The 27,402-nt window shown below is 38.3% G+C and overlaps 5 protein-coding genes across 7 annotated transcripts; 2 read left to right on the top strand and 3 right to left on the bottom strand.

Moving 5' to 3' along the window:
- Nucleotides 1–111: 111 nt before the first annotated feature.
- slc25a19 (solute carrier family 25 member 19) lies at nt 112–4,854 on the bottom strand. Of its 2 annotated transcripts, none has more exons than XM_044101146.1 (7): nt 4,715–4,854; nt 4,324–4,479; nt 4,009–4,164; nt 3,741–3,911; nt 2,753–2,933; nt 2,054–2,184; nt 112–1,967 (listed from the first exon to the last, which is right to left on the bottom strand). In XM_044101146.1, the coding sequence occupies exons 2-7, from the start codon at nt 4,453–4,455 to the stop codon at nt 1,770–1,772; spliced, it is 969 nt and encodes a 322-aa protein (XP_043957081.1). In that variant the 5' UTR covers nt 4,456–4,479; nt 4,715–4,854; the 3' UTR covers nt 112–1,769. The 2 variants fall into 2 exon arrangements, with proteins under 2 accessions (XP_043957081.1, XP_043957082.1); XM_044101147.1 differs by having other exon boundaries at nt 4,720–4,850.
- A 580-nt stretch (nt 4,855–5,434) lies between these two features.
- mif4gdb (MIF4G domain containing b) lies at nt 5,435–9,168 on the top strand. 2 transcript variants are annotated; one of them, XM_044101144.1, is made up of 6 exons: nt 5,435–5,508; nt 6,124–6,245; nt 6,388–6,497; nt 6,684–6,839; nt 7,053–7,145; nt 7,353–9,168. In XM_044101144.1, the coding sequence occupies exons 2-6, from the start codon at nt 6,167–6,169 to the stop codon at nt 7,578–7,580; spliced, it is 666 nt and encodes a 221-aa protein (XP_043957079.1). In that variant the 5' UTR covers nt 5,435–5,508; nt 6,124–6,166; the 3' UTR covers nt 7,581–9,168. The 2 variants fall into 2 exon arrangements, with proteins under 2 accessions (XP_043957079.1, XP_043957080.1); XM_044101145.1 differs by having other exon boundaries at nt 5,445–5,505.
- Nucleotides 8,884–11,991, bottom strand: mrps7 (mitochondrial ribosomal protein S7). Its single transcript, XM_044101143.1, has 5 exons — nt 11,897–11,991; nt 10,410–10,601; nt 10,266–10,329; nt 10,001–10,168; nt 8,884–9,587 (listed from the first exon to the last, which is right to left on the bottom strand). The coding sequence occupies exons 1-5, from the start codon at nt 11,938–11,940 to the stop codon at nt 9,366–9,368; spliced, it is 690 nt and encodes a 229-aa protein (XP_043957078.1). The 5' UTR covers nt 11,941–11,991; the 3' UTR covers nt 8,884–9,365.
- Nucleotides 11,992–12,953: 962 nt separating this feature from the next.
- Nucleotides 12,954–19,688, bottom strand: nup85 (nucleoporin 85). The gene is made up of 19 exons (XM_044101140.1): nt 19,484–19,688; nt 18,919–19,009; nt 18,211–18,373; nt 18,004–18,074; nt 17,850–17,893; nt 17,265–17,334; nt 17,025–17,146; nt 16,726–16,860; nt 16,256–16,378; nt 15,910–16,041; nt 15,715–15,821; nt 15,534–15,617; nt 15,381–15,446; nt 15,055–15,206; nt 14,818–14,935; nt 14,646–14,746; nt 14,018–14,169; nt 13,380–13,481; nt 12,954–13,176 (listed from the first exon to the last, which is right to left on the bottom strand). The coding sequence occupies exons 1-19, from the start codon at nt 19,514–19,516 to the stop codon at nt 13,078–13,080; spliced, it is 1,965 nt and encodes a 654-aa protein (XP_043957075.1). The 5' UTR covers nt 19,517–19,688; the 3' UTR covers nt 12,954–13,077.
- A 540-nt stretch (nt 19,689–20,228) lies between these two features.
- On the top strand, nt 20,229–26,800 carry LOC122822456 (small ubiquitin-related modifier 2). The gene is made up of 4 exons (XM_044101142.1): nt 20,229–20,364; nt 21,967–22,098; nt 24,091–24,162; nt 26,091–26,800. The coding sequence occupies exons 1-4, from the start codon at nt 20,344–20,346 to the stop codon at nt 26,151–26,153; spliced, it is 288 nt and encodes a 95-aa protein (XP_043957077.1). The 5' UTR covers nt 20,229–20,343; the 3' UTR covers nt 26,154–26,800.
- The last annotated feature ends 602 nt before the right edge of the window (nt 26,801–27,402 follow it).

Here is a 27,402-nt window from a genome sequence, read left to right as displayed (position 1 = left end):
ATTTTAATCCTTGCCATGTACAAGTGGTACAGGTTTACAGTTTGTTTGAATGGAAACACTTGTTAAAACAATGTTTCTCTTCAACAGACCAAAAAATAACTCAACAAAAAATAACTTAACAGTGTGGTTGTACACTTTATTGACAAAGAAATGAAGAAGACCATATAAACCCATGAAACACAAGCATTAACGAAACAAATGGTCAGTAAGTTTAACTCAAAGTGAGACATTTAAACAAGTTATAAACTTTAAGGTTCCATTTGGTTTTACCCACTAAATAAAGTGAATATCAAAATAAATATCACATGTCCAAGAATATACAAGGTAACAGTCGTAAAACAGAGGAGAAAATGTGCAAAGTTCAGTTTAAACTTTCACCAAGATGTTTATCTGCCAAGACAAATCCAACACATTTGATAAATCCCTTTAACTGTGTTCTTGTGTACTTTCAATCTGTCGTCTTCAAGTGCAGACGTCTCTCTGATCCATTTTCAGCAGAGAACAGAAACACCCACAAGACGACAGGATCCAGAACAAGTGTGACATAGTGATACGATACAAAACAAAAGACAGAAGAAGAACTAGGACCAGAGTCTGAGAAGCAAGCAGAGCAGCAGCATTTATTTGGTGGAGAGGAAATCCTATGTTAAGAAATCGTTCTCCTAATTAATGAGAATTTCTCGTTAGTCCACAATAACGTTCTAAATTTCATGGAGCATAAATATGATGAGACTGAAGATGATAAAGGTTCAGTTATCCTCTTGGTCTGTTTCGAGGACCATGATTTTTTTCAGTCTAAATTTTGTGCTCTCTCTAGGAGGCCTAAACCATCAAGAAAGACTTGATGCAACAAGCACTGAATGCATTTGGAGAGCCAGGATGGAGATGGTGGCAAAGTTCAAACATATATTGGGAACTGAAAGCCAACATGCCCATCAAAGTGTATGATTGCTGGCATCAGAAGAAACTCACTGAAAGTGGCAAGTGAGGGTTACTAGACAGAAAATGCCTTGCACACACCCTTTAGCCCCCATTTGATAAGGACTGAGTCATATTTTAGGCTTTCATAAGACAGCATTTTGCAGTTGCCTGGTATGAGAGACATCTGAGATGCCAGATAATTGTTGAAGATTAACTAGCCTCATATATGCCATCAAACCTAATCAATGGTTGAAGATTCACACTGATGTGTGTAGCAGCCAGTCACTGAGTCTGATGAACGGTGCTCACTTTTTGGCGGATCAAGACATTTTTTGACTCACATTTCCTCCTACTGTCCATTCTGGACAAGCTAAGTCCCTGCAGAATTACGACTCGCTGGTCAGCATGTGTGGAAAAAAAACAAAAAAAAAAAACAACGTAATTTTCTACCTAGTCTTTGGTCAGTAATTGAATTTTCAGGAAAAGTGATGGTCGCGACACCATGACGTTCATGACCTACTTTACCTGATTTGATTAGTCGACTTAGTGGACCTACAGAGGTTTCAGCTGCTTCGTTCAATTATTTAGCACTGAAACAAAATTGACATTGTTGTGCGCAAGATTCAAGCAAGATACAAACACCTCAACAAAAATATAACGCTTTCAAAACGATACAGCCACATATAATTTCATGTAGTCATTTATCCACTTAACATTTGTAAACACCATAGAGGCCCAAATAAACCTGCTCAGTTTCTCAGCTGAGTGACGTGTTCAGTGCAACAAGGCATTAGTGCGTTTATAATGTGCGTGATTGCCTCCTTTCCTATGTTGTTTTTCTTTATGCATCATCTCTCCTTTTGGCCTTCCCGTTTCTCCCTGATGTTGCACAAGACGTCGAGGAAGAACTCATACCAGAAGAAGGTGAAGCCTGTGGACAGAGCGGCCTTCAGAAGGCTGGGAGAGAGGCCTTTAAAGCAGCCTCGGATACCTTCCTCTTTGACTATTTGAACCGCACAGTCTATCAGGCCTGTGTAGGTCCGCACCTGTACAGCAGAAACAGGCAATAATACCGAGACACGAGGTGAAGGTCATTTGCCTCAGCGCTTTTGGTTCACTGTCAACAGCCTACCTGTCCGAAGTGAGAACGAGCATTCTCAAAGCCCCCCACCTGCAGCCTCTTTTTGAACAAATCAAAGGGGTATGTGAGGGTTTTACTGATCATTCCTGCTCCACTGCCACAGATCAGGCTTCTCATGTTTCCTGTATAGGAAGAGACACAAAAATGGTCTGCATGCGTGTGCAGAGCTAAAAAGCTATAAATAACATGGCTTAGTAGAGTCTGACATTGGTTTCTGAAAGGATCAATAATCTGTAATGATTATATGAAAGGACACACAGGGTCTGATTTTGATGCCAAACCGTAGAAAAATAAGATTCAGAATTGACCTAAAAAAAATAAAAAATAAAAAAAGCTCTAAATTCAAATGTAGTTTGATTAAATTTGAGTAAGGTCATCAAAATACAGCAAAATAAGCAGTTACTACACTCCATTACAGTTCCCTATTTTGTCTATCAGTACCTGTTCATCCCACTAAAGTAGAAAATCACATATAATTTGTTACTCAATAAATTCATTGAGAGGTTTTTATCACTGAAAAAATCTGAAATACTAAACGTTAGAATGAGCTAGCTGTATGATAAGAATGTTTTTTCAATACAGAAAGACCTTTTTTTTTCTTCTCAAAAATTTCCTCAGCACTTAAAATACTTTTATTGATCTAAAATCTCAGTGGTTTTTCTCATCCCAACAAACCGTGTCTTTACCAACCTCCTGAGTCTCTGGATTTAGGTGGAGGAGCCAAGAGCTGCTTAAAGACATTGTAGAAGAAGAACTGCAGCCCAGCATAAGGAAACACTGCAACCAGGGTAGGAGACAGGCCGCGGTAAAACGCCACTGGTCCCTCAGTGCGCCACATTGTGGACACGGCATACCGCAAGTTACTGTAAACCTGAGGAGACAGGAAAGGGATTTGAAAAGTAGTCTTCTAATGCAGCGTCTAGTTCAAATTTCCTAAACACCTGGCCAAAATGAGCACAGACTAAATAACAAAGGAGAAGCTAACTGATGAATAAACATTATTATTAAACTTTTAACTCTGTCCTTTTTTACCAGTTTAGTTTTTCGTCCAGCTTCCTTAAGAACTAAATTAAACATTTCACACTGCATTACCATAAACTCTTGCATAACTTTATGCTCCACACAGCAGGGAAAACTGTGGTCACCCCTGCATCATCTATGGCATTTTTAAAGACGATTTTAAACCCCAGGAATCATATGACTGAAAATTGGCAAACTGTCGCATTTAAAACTTTAATGTACTTTTTCCTATGAATATGTCCATTCCTAACTTCAATATATACTGCAATATTTAACAAAACCAAAACATAGCTCCACAAACAGTTTGGAACAACTGTCAAGTATGGTGGTGGAGGAGGAAAAATATGGGCTTATTATGTAGCTGCAAGACCTGGGCAACCTGCAGTCAATAATTAACTCCACTATATGAGGGCATGCAACTAAGAGGTAGGTGTGGGAAGAAGCTGGCTAATAATATGACACTCTGACACCCACAAATGTGTTAAGGACCATATGTTATTTTAGTATGACACCAAGTAATTTTTTAAACTAAAGGAGTGTGAATCTAACTTTTGCCATTAATATCATGCATTATGTAACTACTCCTCTAAAAGACAGCTGATTAAATCAAAAATGTTATTAGCTGACACCTGCAGTAAAAAGTAGAGCAATGTTCTACCTTGGGTTCTCCCTGAGCTGCGAAGCGTGTCCTCAGTGTGTCCAGAGGCTGGCAGGCCACCGTAGCAGAGCAGGCTGCCAAGCCGCCACAGACAAAATGAGCTCCTGGAGTCTGGCTGTCATATGGCGTCGACTTGTGAACCATCTTGGTCAGAAACTCAAAACTGACAAACTGCAAGTGACAAAGGCACAACCAGTTAATACTTTTTGTCCTGGAACATGTTTATCTCATTAATGTTGACACACAGTTCCAGGTTTGTAATATTTACCTGGACGGCCCCAAAGCACATAGAGAGAAGCTGCGCTGGAATGTGACCTTTCCAGAAAGCAGAGAGACCCTCCTCTGAGTAAATACTTCGGGATGCCTGAATTATTCCCCAATATTTTCCTTCGCGTCTTCGTGAGGACACACGCTCGATCTGCAGCTGAGGAGACAGAACCTGTTGATCAGCATGTGATGTACACTGATGTTCACAACTGTGAATACAGCTTTACTATGATTTAATCGAAATTTCAACTGGCTGCATCTTTAACCTGGTGCAGCGGTCATATTACACAAACAAGAAGTAGACTGAAATTGTTACCTGAAAACGGATTTTAATAACATCAAATGGGCTGATAAGTGCTCTGGTAACCATCCCTCCAGCTGAACCAGCCAGGGCTGCCTCCTCTGGAGTAGGAGATTCACTCTTAGCCTTGGGATCATATCCCACCATGTCTGTACAACCCTCCTATCAACACTGGGGAGAGGCAATGTACATATATTTTTAATTTGGGTACAGTTTTGTTCAATCTATAGTCTGACGTAATTTTGTTGTGCAAAAGATTAATAGTAACAATCTCATTTAAAATTTTACAATATGAAAATCCTCGACAACATGTGGAGGACAAAGAGGGGAAACTTAAGTCGAGCTAAGTTTGGCTAACAACACAGCAGCCGTTCAGGTTTCAAAAAGAGAGGCGTAGAGGTTTTACCTTACACTGAAAATCCTTCATTAATGTAACAGCAGACACACAGCACCACAAATTCAAAACGAAAGAAACAGTTGCATTCGGGTAACTACAAACTATTTATGACGCTTCCGTTTAGTAAAACAGCGCATGCGCTACATTTCAAAGCTGTAATATAACGACAAGATGATCTTCGCTCGTACTGAAACAAACTGCCGTCTCCGCCTTTCAGGTTTTCAAATATGACAAAACAACCTATTTCAGGGTTGGTTTCGTGGTTTATTTTGATGGAAGAAACAGTAACCATGGATTATTATTATTATTATTATTATTATTATTATTATTATTATTATTATTATTATTATTATTATTATTATTATTATTATTATTATTATTATTATTATTATTATTATTATTATTATTATTATTATTATTATTATTATTATTATTATTATTATTATTATTATTATTATTATTATTATTATTATTATTATTATTATTATTATTAAATATTTATGTTTACTTCACATGTACCAGTCTTGAAAAAAACTATTAATTTATTAAATAAAAATAAATAAAACAAAAATTTCTTTGAGTTTGAATTTTTTGTTTTTTGTTTTGTTTTGCAAATACAGTTTTTAATTTAGATATGTAACATTTTAATGTACAAGATAGTGCCTCATTAACGTATTGTTTCTTGCGGACGTCGATGCACACGATCTCCTTTATGTCTACGGAAAGTCAGGATTCATCTTGAAGGTACTAGTGGATCTTCGAAAAGCCGTGTAGATGGAAGTCTTCGTTCCTTGATTCAGGTGGTAAGATGAGTCTAAATGCGTTAAATATGTACATTTTATCTCAAACTCTGCAATGCGAATCTATTAAATTCTATATTCTATAGCTATTAAATATAGAAATTCATGTAACATCTCGATAGAGTTCAGATTTTTGAGTTTGAATACTTTGTGGTGGTTTCGTTGAGATTTGAATCTGATTGCCTTACTTAATGTTAGCAAGGCTCAGCTCATCGAAAGCACACACTAAGGTTATCAAAGTGCACGTCCATTAGAAAACAGCCATTTTTATTCATATGAGAAAAGTCTATTAGCATCATGCAAAACAATACCGTGCGCTAACGTATAACTTTAGACGTGGCAGCTCAGATATTATCGTTTTATACCAGGTTTTTGGCTAGCTTTTAAAAAATAAAGACTTTTGACATGTTTCCTTGTTGAATATATATTCAGACATGTTTCAGCTGACCAGATCTAGCCTAAACCCTTTCTATCCCGCAGTGAATGGGCTGAGTGGAGCAGCCAGTTTGATGACTCCACAGGATTTAGTGTTTTGTTGTCCCGGCTTCTCTGTCTTTGAAAGAGTCGCATTGTGCTCTGGGAAAGACCTGTTGCAGTGATCCCGTCTGATCTTTACAGAGTGAGAGGTCCCTGGTGTAATCGTGTACTGTTACCATTTATAATGGAAAACTGCAGCGAGGACTATAGGATCCAGTCATTTGACGTGGATACACAGAAACTGCTAAAAACAGCCTTGAAAGGTCAGTTATTACCTCACTGAGTGATTATAAAACATTTTAAAATGCCTAAATCTTTGTGAACAAAAACATTTAAAAATCAATTGTCATAAATTACTCTTTGACTTCTGCATGCATGTTCTAAAAGCTCCCTTCTTTCTTTCAGATCCAAGTTCTGTGAACCTGGAGAAGGTCTCCAACATCCTCGTTGACCAGTCGCTAAAGGATTCCTTGTTCAGCAAAGAGGCTGGCCGTATTTGCTACACGATTGTGCAGGTCAGAACCGACGGCTCTTTGGTTTATTTCACATTTTGTTCTTTTTCAGAATATTTGCAATAAGTGTAAAAACACTCCATGATTTGCTTTCCACTTTTAAAATTACAGACACATTTGTTGCTCTGTCAAAACAAATCTGGGTAGTATTTGTTTTGTGATATATTTTCACTGAATTCCGTCATCTAGGCTGAGGCCAAGCAAAACAATGGAACCGTGTTTCGGAGGCACCTGCTCAACCGCCTGCAGCAGGAGTTCAAGGAGCGTGAGGAGACGAGGAAACGCTCGCTGCAGGGCTGGGTGTCCTACGTCACGTTCATCTGCAACATCTTTGACTACCTCAAGGTATGAGCAGCAGACATTTTGTACTTTTTTCCTGTGACATTTAGCTAAATTTTCCAAAATATGCCAGATTAAAGATGCTTGTGTTAACCCTTCCACTGGGTTACATAGGAGTTGCCTTGTGAAACTTTACATTGAACAGTAACTTGACATATGCAACGTTCTTCATAAAGACCACATTGATGTGCTTTGTAATATATTGCTTGACTGTTTCAGGTGAACAACATGCCAATGGTGGCTCTGGTACTGCCTGTGTACGACTGTCTAATGAGGCTGGCCCAACCAGATGCTCTGCTGAATGAGGAGGAGGTGAGGTCACTGTCGTGTGTTTAAACCTAGACATATACGTAGCGTAGAAATATTCTCTTTATGCTCTAGAAGTAGTTCCTCACCATCCCCAGTATCTCCCAATTTTTTTAGGCTCTAAGATCAAGCAAAGCTCCTTTGAGTTGTGGAGTACGTCCTTCCTTGTTTTATGCAATTGGGGGGGAAACATCTTCTTCCTCTCCGCTGCAGGTGGACTGCCTGGTGCTGCAGCTGCATCGCATCGGGGAGCAGCTGGAGAAGGTGAACAGCCAGCGGATGGACGAGCTGTTCTTCCTGCTGAGGGACGGCTTTCTCCTGCAGGAGGGCCTGACCTCCATGGCTCGCCTCCTGCTGCTGGAGGTCCTGGAGTTCAGGGCCGGAGGCTGGATGCTCAGCAGCACCGCCCACAAGTATTATTACAGCGAAATCGCCGACTGAGACGGGCGACTCGCGCACCGTGGACGCTTTCCTGTGGTCACCACTGATTACCACAGCAGCAGCTTCACGACAGGAGGCGACATCTTCCTGGTAATCAGAGGCGGGAGAGAGGAATGAGGATTTTTGCTGCATCACTTCCTGCGTTTAATCAAGGCTTGGAATGTGACGGATGTGGCCTGTGCAATAGTTTGAGGTTTTTAGTTCTTAAGGTTTCTGCCACATTCAGACACACTTTGATTCAAAACCGAGAAGTTAATCTTTTTTTGCATTCCTGTTTTGTAGGAACAGTTTACCAAATTTTTGGTGTTAAAAATAAGACATTCCAGTCAGATTCAGACTGATTTAATTTTATGCTATTGTTGGTTTTGTGTTGGAATATTTCCAGGGGACGTTAAGACATTCCCTGTGTGAAGCTTAGGAGTTTCTAACAGACTTGAGTTGTTGTTAAGCAGCAGGATTCTTGTTACTTTTTGATGCGAGGCCGGTTTGTCACTTGAAGCGCCGTCTTTATGCAGGGATTTTTATTTCTTGTCACAGCTTCGGTTGGAAGACCAAAAGGTCGAATCCCTCACTTTTAAAACCTTTTTTTTTATATATATGTGTATATATAACATACAGATGTTAATGTTTTGAATCAAAAGATTAGCTTTGAGTTGAAGTAGTGCCAACATTCTCTGAGCATCAACATTTTCCTAACGTCCGAGGGTTTTCTCTTTAATCATAGGAAGTTGGGCTCTCAAAGTGGCATCCCTTTAAATCCGAGACGCACCAATCAGGCTTTTACAGGCCAAGACCGATTTCCACATTTGACCTGATCTCTTTTTTTTTTTGTTGTTGCTTAGAACTATTTCACTTAAAAACTTAATTTAGCTTACATTCTGGAATATTAGCTTTGTAGGAAGAAAATCTGCTGCAGATGTAGTTTCGATTTAAACAAAATATTTCAATTCAATGTATCAAATTAGACACCTGTTCCTTTTATCTCAGTCTGTTCAGCTCAAAACAAAGGGGTTACAATTGAAATATAGTTTTGGGGTGTGTTTGGAGAACAAAAAAGCGCTTAAAGTTCACCTCCAGATCTTTGGAAATCGGTTGATTATAGTGCCTCTTTTGATCCACGTATGAGGAGGTTGTTTTACCAGCAGAACATGGCTTTAAAGCTGAGTAAGCTAAAAAAAAAAAAAAAAAAAAAAAAGAATGAATGTTGGCAAGTTTTTGTAATATTTGACCAAGTTCAGCGGGTTTTGACCAATGTTGATTTATTTTAAGGTTGAAAACAGAGTTCGATCCGTAGCTCTGAACCTACATTTTCTAACAGAGGTTAAACGACTCTACCTTAACTGGCTTCAGGGTCATAATAACCTGATTTGTTTTTGTTTTTGTATTAAGCGTTCAAAAGTACTGGTGTATTTGGTAAAAGCCAGCCTGAATGTTCAGAACTCATGGAAACATCATTTAAACACAGGACAGGCCACAGACCTGACAGCAGATGATTTTGGTATTTTCCTACAAAGTGGCAATACTTTTACATTTCTCTGTTCTGTTTTTCTACTCGTGTTGCATATTAAACATATTTGTTTTAAATAAATCCTTAAACTTCGGTTGCATTTGTTGTCAAACCATTCCGCAGAGTCAAACCTGACTGCTGAATGATTCAGTTCCTTTTCTACAAAAACCCAACGGTGAGTCGTTCTCTGGTCTCCTGGACACGGTCCCATCTCGAGAAATATTCACTATTTACAGCAGGAGTTTTCATCGCATGTTGAGTCCAGCACAGCTTTCCGTCTACCACCAGCGGTAGTGGGCGTAGGCTCTGTTGGCCTCGGCCATCTTGTGCAGCTCGTGCTTCTTCTTGATGACGTTGCCCTCCTTTTCGAAAGCGGCGAGCAGCTCCTGGGAGAGCTTTTCGTACATGTGTGTGCGCCTGTGTTTGTTTTCCCTGCACTCGGTGATCATCCATTTCATCGCCAGGAAGCGTCGGCGGTGGCCCGTGAGCGGGATGGGCACCTACACGGGATTGAGATGTGAGATTTATGCAAGGATTAAACCTCAAAAACAAGAGATGCAACATTGTTTCACATGTTTTATGGGGGACGGGGTTTCTGCTCTAATCATTGGTTTCCTACACAATTATGCCTTTATGCTCATATTTAAATTTAAATATCAAAGTTAAATAAAATAAGCTAAGAAGAATAACACAGGGAAGGAAACGAAGGAGGATACAAAAGTATGGACAGATGGACATAAGGAAGAGAGAGGGGAGGAAACAATATTTAGACAAACCTTGGAAATGTGCTTTTTTTTTTCCTTGTTCTAATTTTCATTTTCAAGCCAGGAAAGTAGTGAACTCAAATTCTAAGCTTTTCTACAGGAACCCTGTTATAATCAACAAAAGAGCTTTATTTTGCCTTCTCACTGACCTGATAGTATTTTCCACCTTTCTGAATGCTGGCCAGCGCAACGACGGGCTTACAGTTCTCCAAGGCCTGGTGAAAAATGACGTAGGGATTACATTCAATCCCATCCTTTTGCCCTTCTGTAGCTTTGTGGTATTTCTCCACCTGCTTCCTCTTTATATTTTCCAGCGTCTGAGAAAAGGAAAAAAAAATAAATAAAAAAAGAGGGGTTAATTATTGCTTCGCCTGGAAACCAACAAGAGGTTATTTTGTAAAGCGTTTAATTGACCTGCATCATAATCTCTCTGGCCAAAGTCTTCTGTCCGTGTTCCATCATCATGTTGATGAATTTACTGAGAAGCAGACAGAGAAACAATTGGTTGACATGAACTTTAAATACGGCTGCGATTTTGTTCCTCAGGCTGTAAATCACCTGAGAACGGGGTCGTTGAAAACGGAGCTCGTCGTTGAATTAGTAGCAGCTTTGATGGGTCGGAGCTTTTTCAGCTCGCGCTCCTCCTTCTCCTCGGCACTCAGCTCGCTCTCTGGGCGGCTGTAGGCCTCCTTCCTGACCTCTGGCTCCAGATAGTAAGGGTTGTATCTGCTCCATCTCACCAAGAGCACTCTGCCCACGAAGAAAACCAGGAAGCACTGTTATTGTTGTGTTTAAATGATCGCAAGACGGCCAAAAACTTAAAAATATGTACTGTCGATTAAAGTCTTTTTACACATTACAATTAGTTTTAATTATTGGGTAATAACAGGTTGAAATTTATTCCTCCCATTCCTGTAAGAGAAGACTCTGTGTATAGTAAAAATTTTATATTTTAATAAAACTTGTTCAATAAACTAAACCCCTCTATACAGGGCAGTGAAGGTCCATTTCAAACAAATAAGGCATGAAATTTCTTGTAGATCTTTCATCCGAGCAGCAACTACCAATGCTCCCAACAAATTCAATAAGCCTTTATAAATCTGCTATTTGCAGCTTTTTTCAATTCAATTAAAATTCCTGCTGCTTGCCGTCTTTTTTTGTTCTTGTCGGTAGTTTATTTTTGCGTGTGTGTGTGCATTTATCACTTCCGAAATTAACCTACTAGGCTGCACATTACGTCTTGCCCTTACTTTGTAGTCTTTTATTCTGATTGATTGATTGATTGATTGATTGATTGATTGATTGATTGATTGATTGATTGATTGATGATGGATGGATGGATGGATGGATGGGTGGGTGGGTGGGTGGATGGATGGGTGGGTGGGTGGGTGGATGGATGGATGGATGGGTGGGTGGGTGGGTGGATGGATGGATGGATGGGTGGATGGATGGATGGAATATGTATGCTTCCACTAATCTTTGGCTTGCTCAAGTAACACCTCAACTTCCCCACAGTCGAACAATAAATTATATTTCTATTTTATTCAGAAGGGCTACGTACATGAGAAGCCATTATGTGTACATGTCTAATACCTATATTATTTAATATAGTTAAAAGAATCGACATTGCATCAGTGTTCAAAATAATATACAAACGGTATGTTATCGGAGTATTGTATAGCCTTACAGAACACATGCTCTGTAACAGATACACCGGTGTTTATTTGGACGCTGTTACTGCTCATTAAATTATATGAGCAAGCAAAACATGTTTAAACATTTTTGAAGTATCGGCTTATCGGCCATGGTTTTCTATAAATTATACATACAGGATTTGAACTGTGCACAGAAATTGTGTAAGACGTAAGTAGCGCTTTAATACCCCTCTCCCCCCCAAAAAATACTCTTGGTTTAACAAAGTGTTAGCTATTTTCACAGTAGATCCCAGATTTAATATTTTAAAAAACAACAACAACAGTAGAGCCGGCATGGATTCGATTAACATTTGCTTTATGACCTATCGACGTCCAAAAAGTTAGATTTACCTCGGTGTCCAAGGTTTTAGTAATCCTGAGATGGAGGCAGCCATCTTGAAAATGTGACTGTCTTCTTCTTGTTTAATGCCAGTTGGTTGGTGACATTTTAGCCCATTACCGCCACCAAGTGGACTTGAGTGAGGAGACAAATACTAACGTGCCACTGAAAACTTAAAAAAGTAAATATTTTGATAATTTAGTGATGTATTTCGAGTATCTAAATAAAACTGAACTTTTTTATTAAAGATTCTATATGTTTTGTTGTATCTTTCTGCCCTGTAAGTTCTGCTTGTTTCCTTCTATGGACTCTGTATTTGGTTTGAAATAAAAAAACTCGCTCCACTGTTTTATTTAATAGTATGGTTCCCCAAATTAAACCATGCATTATTGAATTCTTAGTAACCAAAACATAATTTAAATACACTTCTTCTTGGTCCTACTTTTCTTTGATATTTGTAATGGCACCTACCAGTTTAATCCTTCTAAAGCTGCCATCTTTCTTTCACTTATTTAATTTCTCTTTTATTCTTACAATCGTTGTACTTCTATTAAAAGGGCTGGTTTGGTTTGAAATAATGTTTCAAGGTGAATGATAAACGCGAGTCATAACAAACTAAAACTCTACATGGACAAGTGTTGCTGATTCATAAACCCAGGATGTTTCCCATCATTGCTATTTACACCAGTTTTTAATGATCATTTCATCAATTCCATATCCAACCATACACACAATTTTGACAAAAATATTTTTTTAAATTGAAAGCATTAAATATGGAAAAAAAAATGGCTGCACAAAGCTTCATGTTGCTCCTTCAAACTAAAAGCAACTAAAATAAAACAAACATGCTGAAATAATCAGCAGTAAATATAAATCCTTTAAACAATTAAAGTCTCCATTTTTTGTTTATTCATCCCTGCTTAGGAAAAGCATCCCCATAGCATGATGCTGCCACCACCATGGAATTGCATTGCCAAATGAAATCCAAATTCTTATAACATAATTAGCTTCTCATTTCTAATAAATGTGATTTGTTCAGTGACAAAATAGGAATGGAAAAAAAAAAACAGATGTTGATGTCCAGCATGAAAAGTATTTTATTATCAAAAATCACATTTTGATTCCTTGATTTTTATATACAATACAAAAAGAAAAGCAAAAGAAGAGTTTTGTTTTAAATATCGATCCTCCCTTATGTCTCCATGGTTCCTTCTTTGACGATAGCCATGGCCAGATTCCTGGCCAGAGAGAGTCTCAGGAGCTCCACTTTGGTCTGCTCCACATCTTCCTCCTGAAAACACAGATGTGCTTATTTAAACATCCAGCAGACATTACTGCTTAAGACTTTAAAACAACAGCAAATGGAAGCTTTAAGCTCTCCAAACCTTTCAGGACTAGTGTGTGCATCTTCAATGTTAGAGAAACTATCATTTGTGTAAACGTGATGATGAAAAGCCATCTCTGTTTGTCATACAAGCAGAGTAAAAAGTGTACCTGCATTGGTCTGTCTCCACCAGAAGTTGCAGTGTCTAGTGAGGAGGTCAGTTCCTCTAAACAGTACATCAACTCATAGGTTTGGTCAGCAGAGAAGATCACCTGGAAGGAAGAAATCAAGGTTCTTTAATACTGTTATCAGAAAAGACTAAAAACTCTTATTTTAATTTCTCCACATCAATCTTGAAGTCAACACTTTCATCTACAAAATGATAGGAAATAAAAATCTGAGGTTAAAAAGTCTGATTCATGCACCGAGTAATAGTCCACTTACTAACAATGAAGGTAAAGTTGTAATGTAGCAAAATGCATGTATGACTTATTTAAAATATATTATGTGGCTTTAAGAAACTAATAAATAGTAATATTGAATATATCAGCTGAACAAAACTGCTGCTGCCAAATATGTGTTTCCAGTTCTCAGAAGTGGAATGTTTTATTTGCAATTTCTTATTATACCAAACTAAGTATATTTGCTACATCTCTACATATTTTGCCCTTGTTATGATTTATAAGACAGGAAAAAAACCCCAGCTCAGAACCAAACTTAATATCTGACACTACATCTCTACTGGAGCAGCTCCTTGCATTCTGAACCGTAGATCTAGAGCGTCCAGACAGCCAGCATGCTGACTCACCTCCTTCTGCTCCAGCAGCGGCAGAGCGTCGGTCAGCAGAGTCATCCAGAAGCTTCGGGGAGCAATCTTTGCCGTCATAAGGGAGAGCAGCAGCTTTGCGGCCTCCTTGAAGCGTTTCTCCCCGTACAGTTTGTGGAACTCCCTGTACTTCCCTGGAGAAAGAAAAATCAGCAGTTTAACATCTATTCTGTGATTTTTTTTTTTTTTGTCTGTGCTGTTGTGATTCTCTCTCACGTCAACACATGGGTAAACTTTGTGTTTGAATGGAAATCCAGGGAGATGTTTTATACGAAGTATCTTCTATACAAAGTTATAAAAGAAGCTGTTGAGATTTTAGACAATCCGTGTTTCCGCAGAAGGGTTTACTTATAAATGGTGCCTGTCAGGCTTAGTAATAGTGAACGCCACAGAACATTAGGCACAACACAAGTCCGATTTGATAGTCAAAAGGAGTTTCTTTGTGCGTCTCATGTGACCGCAGGAAGAAGTGGGAATCAGTCTGAGACCAGAACTACTCACTGAATGTCCTGTCACAGTGTAGTGTGAAGAGTGAACTTGTGAGTGACACATGTGCCTCAAAAAGAGGGAGATGTTTGATGAATAAAGGTGTTGGTTTGAGTGTTCATACCAAGGAATGTGAGCCTGTCGCTGAGTAGCATTGCTGGACCCAAATTATCAATCAGATCCAAGTCAGAAAAAGTCCCTTTGGCACAGTAATCCTGTAGGAACCTAAAGAAACAACAACACTGTCAGCTATGAAGATTTTTTGGAATCAAAAGTGCAATGCTTAAAGCAGGAACCTCTCAGAAATGAGGGTGGCAAAGGCGGCGTCTTTGGCCCTGATGCTCCAGGACAGAGCGGAGCCCAGTCTGTTGTTCCTCAGAGCTCTCATAGCCATTATCTTACAGATACTCCGCACTGAAAGAAACAAAAGGAAGCATCGAGACTGAACGATACTTGAAAAAAAAATTATAACTTCCTGTTTTTATTGGAGCTAGAGGTGCATACAGTTGTACAAAGGAAAGGCAAAATGTTACCTTGCTCTGACATCTGCCTCTCTTCACAAATCCGGAGCACTTTGAGTGCTTTCCGTTCCGTGTCTAACGGCACACGCTCGATCTGCAGCTCGAGGCAAGCTCGCCCCAACTCCGGACAGTGGTCAAAGTAATCCACAGCGCACTGCCAAAGACTTTCAGGGTAGAGACAGACATTTGAAATATATCAAAAAGCATTTTATTTATGTGTTATGTGAAGAACGGAGTTAGGAAGGAAGGAAATGAAAGCAAAGACGGAAGGAAATAAACAATGGGAGAGAGAGCAAAAGGAAGAAGTATATGAACTTTAAGGTGGAGTCTAAACATACCTGTGATGAGTGAATAAACCTGAGGCATACTCTAACAGGAGGAACTCCCTCATATTGGACCCAAAGCTGAACACAAATAATCCTAACATTAGTCCAATAATGTGTGTAAACTTGTCATCTCCGAAACAATTTCACACCATAAAGCATCCATACTTTAGATTATGAGACTGGAGGAGTTTGCAGTGATCCAGCAAGTCTGTCAAATGAGCCACAAACCACCAGTTGTTGAGAACGATGCTGAGGAAACAAGAAGTTGGAAAAAAAAAAAAAAAAAAGTCAAACTTCTGAACGGTTTGGTTAAGTTCTGTAAATCAATATGATGTCATTCTCTCACCTGCAGTCCTTGATGACCAGATAAATGTCAAACTCAAAGGCGGCCAGTAGGATGCTGTCTAGAGGCTCCTGGACGCTCCTGGAGTCCAGGAACATCGTCAGGCACGACTGCAGCGACCGCAAACACACAAGTACCATGAAACAACCACACAGCAGCAGGAAGAAACCGCGCCAAGCTGCATACAACAACCTGTACCTGTGCATAGTAATGCAAGTCAGTCGGTTTCACTGTGGGGTGGCTGTAGAGCAGCCGAGTCACAAGGAAGTGATACCAGGTGCCGAGCAGCTCCTTCTGCTCCAACAGAGTGTCTTCATCACCCACCAGGATCTAAGAAGGTGACAAATCGTTAAGAAAAAGGATGAAAAATGTATTTAAAGTTTGATCAATGGAGGAAACAAAGAACTTAGGAGCACAGATGTGCATATTGTTAAACTATCCGAATACATCATCTCAAAAACAGCCTATAATCTAATTTCTGAGAGTATTGCAACAACTATTACTGAGGGATCTGAGTTAAAAGGCCCGATGTGTGCACTCTGACCTTACAGATGAGCTCCAGGTGGTGGTTGCTGGCAAAAGTGTTGTCCTTGAGGTAGCGATCCACCTCCTCATGCCAGTTCCTCCACTTCACATCAAACTCCGTCAGTGTCTGCGTGCCGCTAGGCTGAAGGCAATATTACAGAAAATGAATTGGTTTATGCAATGGCATCCGTTTTACTTATAGAAAGAAGAGAAAATTAATAATAAGCTCCCTCGTATTTTTGCACCAACAGGAATTTTGCTGAAGAATACAATTAAGTTGAATTTTTACACCACCCTGTTCAGGTTCTTTAAAAAAACTGAAAGACTGGGACGTTATTAACCAAAAAGCAGGAAACACAAAGGACAGGATAAAGGTTCATTGGAGGGCAAACACAAAAAAACAGACAACACACACATTCACTCCTCACTGGGAAAGTGGGACAATTCCTAGTGTTATACTCAACATACAATATGTCATATTTTACTTACGTTGTAAAAAGGCATTTTACTGAGTAAGTTATCCATCAGCTTGTACATGTTCCTGGAGGCTGGCTGTAGTGTGGCCTGCTTCACCAGCATCTGTCTGGCTTCTTCCAACCTGCCCTGCAGAACATAACTCACCACCTGCACACACATGTGAGAATTGCAATGTGACTCAGCTATTTATTTATTTATTTATTTTTTTTTAGAAAAGAGAAAAATAAATTTGCTAGCTACAAAAAAATTAAATTGCCACATTTTGAAGCAATAAGCAAAATCAGACCTGGTAGAGTTTGCTCTGTACGTACCACATCCCAGTAGTTGTGGTGCTCTGCAGGACTGTCGCTCTGCAGCACATCCTTGGCCTTCTCATCAACATCAGCCTTGTGTAACCTTACCCAGTCCAGAAGATGAAGCAAGAGGGAGCCAGCTGGGAATGAGCCAACAGTGCAGCGTTGCTATAATTTCAAAATCTCTAAATTGGAACATGTTATTTTACAACAACAACAACAACAAAAAAGGAGATTAGGAATAGAAATTAGACCCACCAGGAGCAGCGTCGATAAAAAGCACTTCACACAGATTCCAGATCAGTTCAATGGCCAAAAGAATAGAAACCTGTGATAAGAATGGCAAAAAAGCAGAGGTTAGACAAATGAAATCAAAAACATAAACACCTGAGAGGTGGTAATATGAGGTTTTGTTAGACATCAGTCTAAAACAAAACAAATAAAATTTTCTGCTTTTGGTCAGTTAGGATTACCTGTCATTTCTATTTGCAAAATGCCAGAACATAACACATCAATTTGTGTATTAAACATTTTTTAAAAATCCTTCTACAATCTTCACACAATAGTTTGCTTGAATTCTGGTCCATTCCTCCAGAGCTGATGTAATTGGGGCAAGTTTATAAGCCGCCTTCATCACACAAACCTTTTTACATCAGCAGCAAAACACCCACTCAACATGATGCTGCCACCATCGCACTTCACAGTATTTGAAGTAAAAAAAAATTCATTTGCGAAACTAAAACCCGTCTTTTTTTTTTTTTTTAAAGAGAAAATGAACTTTTGAACAACCCATAATGCAACCACCCAATATATATTAAGGCTACAAATGCAGCTGATACATGCCTGATTTCCATATTGTGTGCCTTTTTCTGTATCTCTTGTAGAAACTGTAAAAAAAATGATAATAATAATATAAATAAAAAATCCAGTTAGTGACCCTCAGGAAAATACGCACTATAGGCAAAACTGTTTTAAAAATATATTTACAATATCTTACCTGCAACTTGCTGAAGCTCCTCCATACACGCCCGAATCACAGATCTGTAGTTTCTACTGATGCTGACGAATCTGTAGAACGTGACAGATGGGTTTCATACTTTAGATTGCACATCATACAATTACTTATATTTTTTTGACTCTTTCTACATTGAGAGAGGACTAAATAAAAATGTAAAATAAATAAATAAATCTATATGGTACTTACTGGGGTCTTTTGCTCTTGCTGGGGAGGTCGTCGTTGATTGTCTGCAATCCAACGAAGATGTGATGCGACTCATTAAACAGTTTGCGTAAAATAGGAGAATTTATGTCCTCATCTTTCCTGACTTTGTGGATGAAGGAGCCACCTGGGCCTGACAGTGTATTACCTGAAGGACAGGATCCAAAGAGGTAAAAAGACAAGCAAGGGTGTGAAAACCTACAGAAGTGTGGCTTTACAAAATTAGTGAAACCCCTTTAAGTTTTACACATTTTCACAAGGTACAATCACAAATGTCCATTTATGTTATATGACATAGTAACACAAATTAGTGCATAGTTGTAAATAAAAAGCACACATGGTTTTCAGCATCTCTTGCAAATAAAAATATGAAAAGTGTAGCACAGATTTGCATTCAGGCCCTCAAATCTGATACCCTTAAATAAACTGGAATGAAGTGCTTTTAGAGACAAACCCCCCATACGTTTTCAGTTGCAGATGTGGTTAAAAGGGAATATACAAAGTACTAACTTGGTGGAATAAAAACGCAGCCTACACTTTTAAAATTTTATTCTTTTTATTTCACGTTTCTGTACAACTTTGAATTGGTCAATTACATAAAATCCTAACAATTATTTTTTTTACGTGGTAATATGCAAAAAGAAAATAAAAAAAAATCAAAGTGGTGTATAACACTTTTTTATATAAACTTACCTGAAGGTTTAAAATGTGTCTCATAAACAAGGATATCTCCAGGCCCCCAGGCAAACCCCATATGCTTCCCATGTCTGATTCCTGGTATATTCTGTATTTCAGCAACATATAAATATTAGAAGTGTGCAGAATCAAAAAGTAAGCCTTTAGATGTAATGCTTGCCAAATGTTTTCCCAGTAAAACGTTAAAACAACACAACAGCATTCAAAAAAGGACTTTGCACTAGTTATTTGTAACATATGTTAAACTTATTTCTTAGAACAATTAGCCCTTAAGAGTTTCCTTGCATTTTTCAAAACTTTGAACTGCTTATTGCACTCTTGTGATTGATATTTAGCTTCCCAATAATGTTTTCAATTAATAAAGCAAATAAGTATTTACTCTGAATACACATTGCACTTTAAATGCGTCAGAAAGCACAGATTAGTTATGTTAACAGCCATTGCCATTCATGTTTACTGAATGAATCCAAAACAGAGTATCGATATCTAGCTAGCTTGTTAGCACTAAAATGCTATCTGGCTAAAATGAGTAGGAAAAAACTAACCTACAAAGATAACTTACAGTGACCGTCGGCTCGACGTCTACTTCCTCCATCAGGGAACAGTGCCTCTGATCTGTTACGTGTCTAAATTGCGAATAATTCAGCTATATACATGCCATTAAACACATGTGAAGTGTTGTCGCTTTTCCGCGCCTCTTGTTAATAAGCCGCTGGTGCGCATGCGCCAAGGCTGCCTTTCTCATGCCTGATTTTTCCTATCGATCGTGTCCTCAGGGATGGTTATTTTATTTTTATTTTTTTTATCCCGCAAAGCGGCAACGCAGATAATCGTGATACTAAAGTTCCAAAGAGTCTGGACCAACTTCAAGATAGGATATAAAAAGCTTAATGTATGTTAAGTAATTAATAATCGAACAAATTTGCGACAGATGTAGACATATAAGTGTTGCTTTAAGTTGATCATTCAGATCTTGTTTAGAAGGTGGAACAAAATGGCCATTTGAACACAATGTGAAAATAAGAATAACATCATATTGCTTTTCCCTACACATTTACGACACTGTCTAATGATCTGGACTGGGTACTACAACACATATGTGTGACTAGCAGCATGATGAAACGTATTTTGTGGCAAATCTGTGCATATAAACCGAGAAAGCGAAATTAAGGGGGGGAAAACATCATGGTGCGCGTGCACGCGAAGCAGAACCACTGTAACGCGCATGCGGGACTCTCCCGCCCATGTCCATGACTGCGCTTCAAACCTCGTGACTACCCTTAGCCACTAAACGCAGGGTGAGGTGAACGCGCATTGACACAAGGTCGCGCACGCAGGTCAGACTTATTTAAACGGGCACGAGTACGTGCGCGTACCCGTATTCTTTGTGTGGCAGCGTAGAGAAGCGCCAAAAGAGTGACCATGGCTGATGAAAAACCAAAGGTGAGTCTTTCTGCTCTTTTACCGAAAATTACTGCGTATTTTACCAGCGGTGTTATTTAAAAGCTTAAAGAAAAACGCTACATTTCGGGACTTTCCATTCTGGCTGTTTGGAAAGTTGCATCCTGAATTTGAACTATCAGCAATACCTACTTTGATAGACCGGAAGGTCTGGGAGCGCGCATCATTCACGCGCGCATATCGGTTTTTTTTTTTCTGCTTGATCAGTCAGTGTGGACCAGATTGTATCATCCTCCTTACGGCCAGTTAGCCTGTAAATGCAAAGCAGTTTGTTTCTACACTCAGCAGAAAGGAAGGAATAATGATCTAACATTTTATGATATGATGGTACAACTGCTGCATTTGTGAGTGACATAGTCAATATATACGGTTATTTATAAACACTACAATATAGATACAAGTTGAGTTTATCAACACATAGTAATTTTGTTTTACATTCTGTTGTTACACAAACTTTATTTACCATACAGCAAAATATACAACTTGATTCATAAAAACAGCAAAAATAGATCTCTGCATCTCTGTGGGCTTTTGGCCCAAATGCCTAATGATTTTACTTCTGTTTTTGTAATTGTTTACAATGACTTGAAAAAGTATTCCTGCCCATTTGTATTGTTTTATAGAGTAAGGTTACCTTCAGAAGTCAGCTAATTTGTACAGTCTATCTTAGTGTCATTTATTCTCAGAGTAAATATTGCTTCTCTGTATAGCCTTAGGCTTGATAGAAAACAGTTGTGGATATTTATGAAGACAAGGGCTGAACAACATTAGGAAAATGTAAGGATATATGACATTATAATATTTTCTTCGCTAAGCTGTTTCTTTGCCCTCATCACAAGTTTCCCCCCATTCTCCCTAAGTTTTCTGATCTGATCTACATCATTTGCTGGCATAAAGAATGGCTTATGTCAACCCAGATTACCAATTGTTGCATCTAAACAGTCTTGTGTCGTTCCCATTCTGCAAATATGAATATGTTAATAATTACTATTTGATATATTGTGTAGCTTTAGAAAAGACCAGAAGACGCATAAGTCATTTTCGAATTAGGATTGTGGAGAAGTGTAAAGCAAGATTAGGCTTTAAAACATAATCCCTAGTCCAACAAGACCAAACAGGTAAAACTAAAACAAAATGGTTTAGCACAGCATTTTAATATATTAGACTGACCCAGTCAGATTCTACTTCTAAAGAGAATCTCTAGCAACTGTTGAAAGTTGATGTAAACAGATGCTCTCCATCCATACTTGTAGACCCGGAGCTATTTTACTAAGAAGAAAAGCAAATATTTAGTCTCTAGAAGTGTAAAGCTGGGAGTTTCATACCCCAAAAGACTTGTAACTGCATCAAAAGATGGTTTTAAACATTTCAACTCAAAAAGAGCTGAAAAATACGCTCCACACTTTTAGACTTATTTAAAAACTATCATTTAAAATCTTGTATCATTAACCTTCCCACTGCAAACATGAGTGCGAGATTAATGATGCACCTGCTCTGTCTTATTAAACCGCAGTGCACAACGTTTACTAACAATGCCTCTTAATTCCTGTGTTTCACCTCTTCTTTTTCTGCCCTTTTCCACAGGAGGGAGTCAAGACAGAAAACAACGAACACATAAACCTAAAGGTTGCCGGACAGGATGGATCTGTCGTCCAATTCAAGATCAAAAGACACACACCGCTCATCAAACTCATGAAGGCTTACTGTGAGAGACAGGTGGGCAAATAGCCTCTCGGATGCAATAAACTATGCAGTTGCTTTTTATTACCAGCAATTCTCAACCAAAAACATTCAATCATACGATCGTTTGCATTTTTACCCAGAGGCTATTTACAGATCTTTCATATTACATACATGTATATTTTATACTGGGGCTTATCATTTGCTTGCCACATCTAGAGACAGAATATCAAACTACTGGATGTCATTTGATGTTAACATTAACAAAGATTCATAGAAGTATTCTGGTTTGTTGTGTCGATGCTGAAGACTGAGGTGCTATTGATTTATTTAACTGCACCTGGACTTTTTCCATTATATTAAGGCATTTTGTCATGAATGAAATCACAATGGAGAAATGTTGGCACAGTAAAGTGATTATCGTCTGTCTGACTGACAGCCAGCATCATCAGGTTGTAAGTGTTGTGCAGGGTTTTGCAGAAACCACATCTCTAAGTTCAAGGATTAACATAGGGACTTGTTTCTGTTTTAGAACACCACCAGAAAAATATGCGCTTGCCAAACCTGTTTCAGAAACTAAACAGTTTTGTTCTGATTTTTAATCTAATCAATCTAACATCTGACCTGCCTCTTGATTTATTTTTTGTTTAATTTTAAGACCCCATGTCAACCTGGTCTATTCAGTCAGTATTTGAAAAATATTTTTGTCATCCAGCTTAGTTTTAAATCTCAAGACTGAGTAGATTTGTTTTTATTCATCCCTTTATCACCATTTTAGTCATGGATTATTTTGCTATTATAAAACCAATGTCAGATTCTTAACTCATGGGGTAAAAATGATGTTGGTCAACCTTTGCAGCTATAACAGCTTCAACTCTTCTGCAAAGGATTTCCATAAGATTCAGAAATGTGTTTATGGAACTTTTTGACCATTCTTCTAGAAATGCAATTTTGAGGTCAGGCACTGATGTTGGACAGAAAACTCTTGGCTCACATTCTCCACATAAATTCAATCCAAGGATGTTCTGTTGAGGTGAAGCCAGAACTCTGTGGAGGCCAATCACATTTCCTCCACACCAAACTTTCTCCTCCATATCTTTATGAACTTTTCTTTATCCACTGCATTTCAGCCATGTTGGAAAAGGAAGGGGCCATCCCCAGACTGTACTCACATAGTACTGTGCATGAAATTGTTCAAAATATATCTGTGTGGTGAAGAGTTAAGAGTTTCCTTGACTGCAAGTCTGGTGCCAAGTAAAAATGTAACCCTACAGCGGTTACATTTTTATCTGACCTGCTACCCAGTGAGTTGTCACACCCTAGAAAGTAACGGTGGTGTCCTAATCCAAACCTGCCCACTGTTTGTTTTCATATCACCAATTAGAAGTTAGTAGTATTTGAGCCTAATTAATAAAAGAGCTTGTTTCAGCTGCAGTTGTCATGCCTAAAACTTGACACAAACAATTCAAAGCATGAGCAGAGACGGTTAACATGAGGGGAAGGGAGTTGTCTTTGTTGCAAAAAAAGTATAAACATTTTTGAATAAAAGACCATAAAGAGTCCTTTGTCATGGAACTAGGTTAACTATCTTAAATGTGTGCAAAAGGATATTTTTAACTGCTACCTCCCATTACTATTATGTTTCACAGAATTGTATTGTGCTTGGTAAGCTGATATCAGTCGTTCTGCTTTGCAGAGCTTTGAGTCGTTTGCCTCCACAGAGAAGACGGTGAAGGCCGTGTTTATGGTTGTTACTGTGTAGCTGTGAAATCTTGGGTAATATGGAGCTAATACTACTGAAGCAAAATCATGCAAATGTGTTGTTTGACGCAAACCCCACCCGCTAGCAGCACATTTATTACATTGTTGTGTGTTTATTGTAGTAAAACATCTTTCTGCCCTTTAAAGGTCTTTGATTAATGTCTGTTTTTGTGCCAACTTAAGCTATTGTATGTATATAGGATGCAACTTGAGCAGGACCTGCTAATGAGGAATTGCAATGTGAACAAGTTTTTTATGCCTTCCCAGGGACTGTCGATGAGGCAAATCAGGTTCAGATTTGACGGACAGCCAATAAATGAGACAGACACACCAGCACAAGTAAGTCTGAATGACAACCAGAATAACTCAACCATCTGGAGCATTTATTCAATAAAGAAAGTACTGTGTAGTGATCTTGAAGGGAGTCCTTTTGCAGTGATATACAAGTTATTACACTTTGAAGAATAAAACAAAAATCAGCACTTCTCTGCTCTGACACATTGTGGGGAATAAAGTCCACATATTTCTTGCTATCCAAGACACAGGCTTTTTAAAATAAATTACCTGTTATTGTTTTTGTTTTCAAACATATTCAAATTTATAATGTAGTTTTGCATCTAGTTTGTGAATCTCTTCAGAGTTAATATTATGTTTAATAATATAGATATTATTGACAAGTTATGAATAATTATTACATTGCTTTTATTACATTTCCTATTAAGAGTATATTATTGTACTCTTGATTTCCATCCTAGGATTAAAGTAACCCAAATATACTCACAAAAAAACTAAACAATAAATAAATCTTCACAAATCTAATTGCTAGACATGTCTTTGGGTTGCAACCTGCCCTCCATTCCCTCTTTGTTCAGGTCATGGGGTTGACATGATGAGCCTTAACGCTTCAGGCACTGGGAATGCACCAAACTCACTGTCAGTTGGTCTGTTATGTTGAATATGTCTCCGCAGACAGATGCCAGTTACACTCAAGGCAGTTTGTGGTTGAGGTCGTCATAAATCATAATTGTAAGGTTTTGCAAAGCAAGGCAAGTCTGTCATTGCAGGGTGTTGTCACGAATGGCCAATGCTGCTTGCTGGTTCAGTGGCCAGCATTGCTGTTTGATGTCTGCAGACCAAAGAATTGATGTTGTGTAGGGCAAAGGGTCACCCTGAGGCCACGCACTATATAAATGCAACCCTTTGACATTTGGCTTTTGCTCTCATGTCCTGTACCTTACCACGGTTTATACACAGTGCCTTTGAAATCACTTGAAGCTTTTCACAGCTTGTCACCATAATATTCCCAAACATCATATGTTCTATTTAGATTTTATGTGATAAATAGACACAGACTACAACACAGTTGCATAGCAGAATAAAAAGGATACCTTTTTTTTAATTTGGCCCTCTTTACTTTGGTAACCCTCCACTGAGTCTAGTGCAACCAATGGTCTTCAAAATTATTAAGAGTGTAATTTTATTTTCAATGTAGATCCAGCTATTTTGTGATCGTCCCAAAGGTTTGTTAGAGAAGATTGGAGAATAACCAGCATTACAAAGACCAAGAAACACATCAGACAGCTCAGGGTGAGAGCTTAGAGAGAAAGTAGGGTTAGGTGATAAAAGAATTTCCCAGAGCACTCTTTAATTCATCATCTGTAATTGAAAACAATATGGCATAAGTGCAAATCTGGCTGCCCACTGAAATTGATAGGCTGGGCAAAGGGAGAACTAATTAAAAAAGCATAAAACATACCTACAATAACTCTGGAGGAGTTAAAGAGAATAATCCACTACTTGTCCTTCTTATGTAATTGTGCAAAAACGTTTTCAAGAATATGGGAACCAGATTACAGCTCATGTATGAGAATATGTTGATAGGACAACTACTCGTCTCGCACTTCACAAATCTGACCTTATTGGAAGACTTTCATTGTGAAAAGAAAACCACAGAAGCTGACAAGAGCTGATGTGATGGAGCTAAAAATAAGACAGTCATGGAAGAAAACTTGTTAGAGCCTCCAAAAAACTTTAGACTCCAGAGGAAGTTGACTTTACAGCTAGAGAATGACTAATACAATCCAGAGCTACAATAAACATCCTTGTGTTATGACCTAGTCCAAGTCCAGACTCAAATCCAACTAAAAATCAGTGCTAAGACCTCTGCTTTGTGTTTACCTGTTGGATAAAATCCTAATAAAATAGAGGTTTTACATTGCAGTCATGTGAAATTCATGTGACACACGTTTAAATGCTTTTCTTCCCAGTTGGAAATGGAAGATGAGGATACGATCGACGTGTTCCAACAACAGACAGGAGGTCTGATCTAACCAACCACAGCTGCCACCTTTTCGCTTCCAACATGACCGACTTCCCTGGCCCGTTCACACCCAGCGGCTGGCTCTTTGCAACTCGTCTAACAGTCTCAACTTAATTCTTGCAGAAGAGGTTTTAATTGCTCTGCTTCACAAAACTGCTGTAAAGAATTTCTATTCATGCCCCCCCATTACTGTTTTTGTCTTTGTACATAAATTACACCCTGAAAACATTGTCTTCTTTTTCTTTATTTTACTTCATGCTGTATTGTGGTAAATTTGTCGAAGTTCCCATCCCAGTTTGAAGGGTTTGTTCTGCATACACTCAGAAAGATATTCAGGGCAGGTAAAAATGAAAGTCATCTGAGCTGATTAAATACTCTTGTGTTAGGCTTGGTAATTGTTTATCAAATCTGTTCTTAAGCTATTCAGTTTTGGGACCGGCTATCACTTGGTGAGCAGTGCACCCACTTTGGGAACATGACTTGGTTGCTGTTTAACTCTGTAATCAGATATAAAAAAAAATATTATATACTTTTTATATTGAACTGGATGTTAAGAATACTCATTTTACTTCACCACTTCAAACTTTGGGAAGGTTGAAGGGATGTTTCATTTAAATATACATCTGTATTGTTTATTAAAATGCTTGTTAAAGTAAAGTTATTGTCTTTTTTTTCCCCCTCCCCCCTGAAGGTTTTCTCATTTGAAAACATTTTAAAATCTAAGAAGGAAATTTCTATCCGGAATTTAATTAATGTTTGTATGCACTCTATTATTGCAGTGAATTGTATTGTTTGCATTTTAGTTTAAAATATTTATTCGAGTGGTTCCATGGTTTGCGAACAGTGTTACAAGTACCACTGAATCCTGCTCTTGGTATATTTGCATAAGTTATCTCAAAGATAAATACAAACAAATTAAATCAGAAGTTCAGTTTCAAGAGCTATTGTTGCCTCAAGTGGACCAAAGTGAAGCAGAAACCAGAACAACTGGCTACTTGTTTGTTTTTGACATTTGAAGTGGAATTTTATACTTTGTATTTTTATATACACTGGGGCCATTCATGATAAAAAAAAAAGCTTGAATATTAATTGGTCAGTGAAAGATTCCATGAGCTACAAATCGTTTCTTACTCATTTCTTGCTGAAGCTGTCTATATTTTACATGCAATGCAGTCATATTACATTTTGAAGTCTGACTTACAATTGTACAACTACATTTTAATTTTTTATGAGTTTTGTTAACAGAAGAAAACCAAACT

This window comes from Gambusia affinis, linkage group LG19 (genome assembly GCF_019740435.1).
Source record: "Gambusia affinis linkage group LG19, SWU_Gaff_1.0, whole genome shotgun sequence".
NCBI lineage: Eukaryota > Metazoa > Chordata > Actinopteri > Cyprinodontiformes > Poeciliidae > Gambusia > Gambusia affinis.
Note: the sequence above shows the minus strand (reverse complement) of the source record. Positions and strands in the feature narration are given on the sequence as shown.

Coding starts and splice junctions, on each gene's coding strand:
- slc25a19 (XM_044101146.1), bottom strand. CDS start 4,455: ATGGTGGGATATGATCCCAAGGCTAAGAGTGAATCTCCTACTCCAGAG. Junction 2,934..3,740: donor CAGCTCAGGGAGAACCCAAG/GTAGAACATTGC, acceptor CTGTCTCCTCAG/GTTTACAGTAACTTGCGGTA. Junction 2,185..2,752: donor TAAATCCAGAGACTCAGGAG/GTTGGTAAAGAC, acceptor CTTCCTATACAG/GAAACATGAGAAGCCTGATC.
- mif4gdb (XM_044101144.1), top strand. CDS start 6,167: ATGGAAAACTGCAGCGAGGACTATAGGATCCAGTCATTTGACGTGGAT. Junction 6,246..6,387: donor GCTAAAAACAGCCTTGAAAG/GTCAGTTATTAC, acceptor TCTTTCTTTCAG/ATCCAAGTTCTGTGAACCTG. Junction 7,146..7,352: donor CTCTGCTGAATGAGGAGGAG/GTGAGGTCACTG, acceptor TCTCCGCTGCAG/GTGGACTGCCTGGTGCTGCA.
- mrps7 (XM_044101143.1), bottom strand. CDS start 11,940: ATGGCTGCCTCCATCTCAGGATTACTAAAACCTTGGACACCGAG. Junction 10,602..11,896: donor CTAAAACCTTGGACACCGAG/GTAAATCTAACT, acceptor CTTCGTGGGCAG/AGTGCTCTTGGTGAGATGGA. Junction 10,169..10,265: donor CCAGAGAGATTATGATGCAG/GTCAATTAAACG, acceptor TCCTTTTCTCAG/ACGCTGGAAAATATAAAGAG.
- nup85 (XM_044101140.1), bottom strand. CDS start 19,516: ATGGAGGAAGTAGACGTCGAGCCGACGGTCACT. Junction 16,042..16,255: donor ACCTGGAGCTCATCTGTAAG/GTCAGAGTGCAC, acceptor TCACCTTCTTAG/ATCCTGGTGGGTGATGAAGA. Junction 14,936..15,054: donor GAGGCAGATGTCAGAGCAAG/GTAACATTTTGC, acceptor TGTTTCTTTCAG/TGCGGAGTATCTGTAAGATA.
- LOC122822456 (XM_044101142.1), top strand. CDS start 20,344: ATGGCTGATGAAAAACCAAAG. Junction 20,365..21,966: donor TGGCTGATGAAAAACCAAAG/GTGAGTCTTTCT, acceptor CCTTTTCCACAG/GAGGGAGTCAAGACAGAAAA. Junction 22,099..24,090: donor AGGCTTACTGTGAGAGACAG/GTGGGCAAATAG, acceptor ATGCCTTCCCAG/GGACTGTCGATGAGGCAAAT.